The sequence below is a fragment of the Dipteris shenzhenensis genome, chromosome 13 (genome assembly GCF_047967505.1).
Source record: "Dipteris shenzhenensis isolate YYH24624 ecotype China chromosome 13, Dip_SZ_1.0, whole genome shotgun sequence".
In the NCBI taxonomy this organism is placed as follows: domain Eukaryota; kingdom Viridiplantae; phylum Streptophyta; class Polypodiopsida; order Gleicheniales; family Dipteridaceae; genus Dipteris; species Dipteris shenzhenensis.
In genome coordinates this window covers 55,772,070-55,777,328 of record NC_141608.1, presented here as the reverse complement: position 1 = coordinate 55,777,328, position 5,259 = coordinate 55,772,070, and the positions used below count along the sequence as shown (strand labels likewise).

At 41.6% G+C, this 5,259-nt stretch overlaps 1 protein-coding gene across 1 annotated transcript; it reads left to right on the top strand.

Annotated features, from left to right (window-relative positions):
- The first annotated feature begins 519 nt into the window (after window positions 1-519).
- Window positions 520-2,466, top strand: LOC147895617 (GDSL esterase/lipase At5g03610-like). Its single transcript, XM_087384192.1, has 5 exons — window positions 520-592; window positions 834-1,019; window positions 1,120-1,394; window positions 1,588-1,879; window positions 2,120-2,466. Exons 1-5 carry the CDS (start codon window positions 526-528, stop codon window positions 2,332-2,334), a joined length of 1,035 nt encoding a protein of 344 aa, XP_087240318.1. The 5' UTR covers window positions 520-525; the 3' UTR covers window positions 2,335-2,466.
- Window positions 2,467-5,259: the final 2,793 nt, after the last annotated feature.

Here is a 5,259-nt window from a genome sequence, read left to right as displayed (position 1 = left end):
GCAATTGATCAGTGAGTTTTATCTGCAAGTTTGCATTGTAAGATCATTGATTACTTTAAATTGCAATTTTGCATTGTTAAGATGATTGATCAGTAAGTTCAAATTCCAAGTTTCATTGTAAGATCGTTGATCAATGAGTTACTATGATCATTGCCCTGTGAATTTACGCTCGCGTATCTAATGAAAAGATTGACGGGTCACAGATTGTTGCAGAGCTCACGTACCCTATGAAACATATTGAAGGATCGTGATTCGTGATCCGTTCTACAGCAAGGGACTTTCACCTTCAACACTCTGTCCCGACTACCAAGCAGAGCCCACGATGGTTAAAGTACGATGTTCCAAATTCCCTCCAATATGCTCCTGCACGTTACAAGGCGAGATCCATGCCACTATCATTATATTCGCACCATTCTCATCCACTCCTGACGCCTCCATGTTATACATCTATTTAACCTTCTCCGTCTCGCCACAATTTTCTACTACCTTATCTTCCTCCTTTTCCAGCTCCCACACGTGTTCAAGATGATTCAAATAGCACGTCCTGCCTCCTCCGCTCTGGTTCTCTTGCTCGCAGCTCTCTCTCTCATGGGTCGGTCCCTCTTACTTCTGTCTGCAATATATATATATATATATATACAATATAGCTACATTGTCGTGAATCGTAGCTACTTTGTGTTTCGTCCTTTTAGAATTAGCAAGGATTCGTTTTCTGTCGTATCGTTGATACAGACCCGTGTAGATTTCTATGGGATATCTCCACATGTATGCGTTTATATCAGAAAACTGCGCTCCAATAAATTAATAATTTGGATTGTGATCACCTCGAGCAGGCAGCGTGAATGGAGCCACGACGCCTACTGCCCTGTTTGCATTTGGCGACTCTTATGCAGACACGGGGAACCATGACAAAAACGATGCAAGCGTAAATCAACCTTGGAAACCTCCCTACGGACAGACTTGGCCCGGAGAGCCTGCGGGCCGATTTACAGATGGAGAGCTTTTGACAGATCATATTGGTGATTCATCTGTTCAACTGCTGACTAATCCTAACTGCAAACACTGGCAAATGTAATCCTTTTTATTCAACTGATTCCCATAACAGTTCTCTTACTGCAGCTTCCGTCCTCAACATTACCCTTCCTTTGACCTATAGAGAGCTGGACCTCCAATCATGTGACTATCCTTCTGGAATCAATTTCGCATTTGGAGGAAGCGGCGTTTTTGACACAAAAGGAGATAAATATCCCACCGTTGGGCAACAGATCCACCAGCTCGAATCGATCTTGGACAATTGTTCACAAAACAAACTGCCTATCGGCACTTCTTTGGTCCTTCTTGTAGTCGCCGGAAACGACTACACAGCGTACATGGAAAAAAACAACGGTACTGAGGTACAAAAGACATAATGACCCTTCAGCTCCATGCCTATATTTTTCTCCTTATCTTTTCTTATTTCCAGCAACATCCGCGCGTGGATAAGTGTGTCTTGAAATGTTTTCCGCTTCATTTTCGATTTCGTAGTAGAACGTACGGTCTTTCCATTCTAAGTTCTAACAATCCAATACTGGTCTTTGCGATTCTCAGGGGTTAGTAAGTTTCATCCCCGAAGTAGTAGATCAGATTGAACAGTCCGTCCTAGCAATTTATGATCTTGGTTTTCGGACATTTGCCCTTCCGAATTTAGAGCCCGCGGGTTGTCTTCCAATTCTCACATCTACAAACAATTACACGAATTGCTACGAAGATCTTAATGCGTTGACTAGTTTACACAACACCCTTCTATCCGGAAAAATTGCAAATCTTAGCAATCTATCTGAAATAGAGATTATCTCCATGGACCAGTACAACACGTTCTTGGATACTTTTGGAAACTTCGGTACTCTCTCTCTCTCTCTCTCTCTCTTTCTCTCTCGCATTCGCCGCTGCCCTCCCGCCTATTTCTTGTCATAAAAAGCTTGAGATTCTTATTTCTGTTATACTTCTACTCGTCCATTTCGTCAAATTTTGTGCACCTGATTAGGTTCTCGAAGTTGTTGCCTGTTTTTGCACTGTGCAGCGCTAGTGTATATTTGATCTTGTTTTGTGTTGCATTCCGACGTTGCTCGGCCCATTATAGGAAATTATTTGGAGCCATGCTGCCAAGCAGTCAACAGCAGTTACAACTGCGGAGACGTGGACACAGAAGGGAACGCCCTTTACACGGTATGTTCAAGTCCGGAAGATGCCTTCTTTTGGGACGGGGTGCATCCGACGCATGCAGGGTGGAAGGCTGTCTCAGAAAGCTACAGAAGTTTGCTGATGTTCGAATCTTTGCTGAGGTTTGACGAATGAAAGAGCCCAACAAGATTGCCGATGATCTACGAACGATAGACTACGAACCCGGGCAGACTATTTATTTATGAAAGAACTTCACTCGAACTGAAGTGGTAGTACACTTATCTTAGAAGCAATAAAAAAAGGAAGTAATTCTATTTTCTCTAAAATATCTTCAAATTCAAGATCTATAATCTCACCAAGTTAATATTGGTTTAATCCTTGAATATAACGCTTCCTTTTTCCACCTTTAAGTTTGGTTGCCTTATGTAGTTTCTCAACAACCAAAAGGAAAAGAGATATGGGATCCCTTACTCCCTCATTAGGCTTTGTGGAAGGAAATTTTATAGGTCTTATAATTTCTATTGAATCATAGGTCTTATAATTTCTTTATGTTGAAATGCGTAAATTCTATATGTCCAATAGTTGATTTAGATACTCTTATATAGAATTTCTTACCCTACTCCTCCACAAAGTGAATTATTTTTGCTAAATTACACTTAAAAATATCTATCAGTACAAACATTAAAAAGCTATGTTTGATCCAATTAGACCATTGTGGTGATAAATGTGCATGCCACTTTACATACCATTTTGCAATTCTTATCCAATAAACAAATTCATATAAAAATCTTCTATGTAGAGGCCATCGTCTCCTCTCAATCACCATCCTCTCATCAAATTATTTGCCAAATAAAATTCCATTGTGTACTTCGGTGGTAACTCACTTGTTGTGGGGAACTTGCAAGAATGCAGATGGAGTCTCCTGTCCCAAATAATTCCTTGTGAGAGCTTTGCAAAGCACGAACCTATCAATTGTGTCATGCAAGTGCCTACTGGATTGTGACAATGTGATTCCACAAGAGTGAAGATGGAGGAGGGGGAGAGAAGGGAGGGGAGGGAGTAATGGAGGAGAGGAAGGGAGAAAGTGGCAATTACAAGGCAACACATAATGGAAAGGCAAGAAGTCTCAACTCAACAAGAAGATGGAAAGAACGAGAGAGCTTGTATTCCCAAAAGTTGCAATACATAATGAAGACCAAAGTCAAACGTTTGGCCTTTTATACACCCCACCTTTTGAAGGGAGGGCCAAACCTGTTCGTTCTTTCTCACGTCTCTCTGTCTCTCTCTGTCTCTCTCTTTTTATAAGGACTTGGGCCCATACGACTCCAAGGTTGATCTCATATTGTCTACCTCTCATCTTGTCTTACTTCTCCACTCTATCTTGTAAAACATCTGGTGCTTGCATGAATTGTTAATCGCGGCAGTTAACATGTCCCCTTTTTGCTTTCGATATATTCCATCCGTGGATCGGGTTTGGTGCATTATGTCAGACTTGAGGACAATGTTCATGCTACGATGCCGATTGAAGAGTTTGTGGGAGATTTGGTAAATGGATGTATAGGATTCCAAAATGATGTCTCAAACATATCTTCAAAGGTCTGTATATGGTGAGCGTAAAGATTTCAGACATGTAGAAATAGCCACATGACTTGTAGAAACTGGGGGCCGGTGTTGAGGTCGAACACTAGCTCGGACTGTAGCCTCTGAAAGTTCTCTTTTGCAGTAGCCTCTTGGGTGGGTATTTCCCATAACAAAATGATTAGCAATAACCATCCCAGGAACACAGACAACAAGGGAATAAATCTAGAGAAGTCACAGACATCTTATCGCATATTTGCGATCACAGCACTGGCATGCCGCCTCAGAGAAATAGCAGCCAATAGAGGGATACAAAGAGCTAGCTAAAGTAGTAGAAAAGAAGCCATAACATGAGAGGAAAGGCTATGAACTCAAAGATAGAAGCCCAGCCATCTTGCACACCATTGAAGACTATAAGTGAGCATAGCAACAGCAGCATCTATTCTAAGGCAAGGGAAAAAAGGCCAAACGACCATACGACCAGATCCCGTAAGCTTCAAGAGACCCAGTATGATCTAAACCTTAGAAACGCACTTTCCATCAGCAAACAACAAAGAACTATAGACATGGAGAGGATATACGCCAGACACACACACACACTAATAGTATCTACTATCCACCATAGTATCCTGAAGCATCATAGACAAGGAAAAGAGAAACATCACCATGAGGTTATAAGAGGGAGAGTAGGAGTTAAGGGGAGGGCATGCGAAAGGAGAAGCTCTTGTGAGTGCCGTCCTATGCTGAGAACCAAGCCAAAGCCAAATATCTAAGAGCGTACGTCACTACGAAGGGAAGAACGACCAAGTATATGGAAAGCATGAAAGAGAGGCAGCATGGATCTTGCAGATACCTGAGAAGAGGCCATGGTTGAAGGGGAAGGCATGGGTCATGGAGGAGTGGTAGCATGAGCAAGGAAGAGAGAACACAATGAAAGATCTTGAATAGATGGACTGTATTAGAGGTAGGCAGCACCACCTTAGCATTAATGTCCTACACATGCCCTATAAAACAGGCTACTGAGGATGTCCTCATCCACTTCTAGTATATCCACACCATTGTCTTAAATTAGGTATACCCTATGAGCTCATAGATTCCATTCCACCTCATAGGTTCCTCACGTAAATCCAATGTGTAGCATACTCTATTGTAGAGCACCGAAAAAAATTAGTCACGAGCCAAAGAGGAGATCCCTACCAATTTGTGGCCTATCCAAACATATGTTTTTAATAAAGATCAAGCTAATGCGTAATTAGACACCATAGTACCATGTAATTTTCCTTTTCATAACTCCGTGGGATAGCATGAGGTGTTATATACTCGTAATCAGAGGGAAAAAAAAGGGGGGGGGGACAGTATCTATTATTTAAATTTGTGAGGAATAGGTTAGGAATTATCAGAAGACATCGTACCTAGTTGGACTGGCACATGTGTGTAATACCACAGACTATTAGAAATGGGCAATCAAAGTGTCATGACATACATTATTTGTTTGCACAGCTTTTCCCAGGACTAACCAAT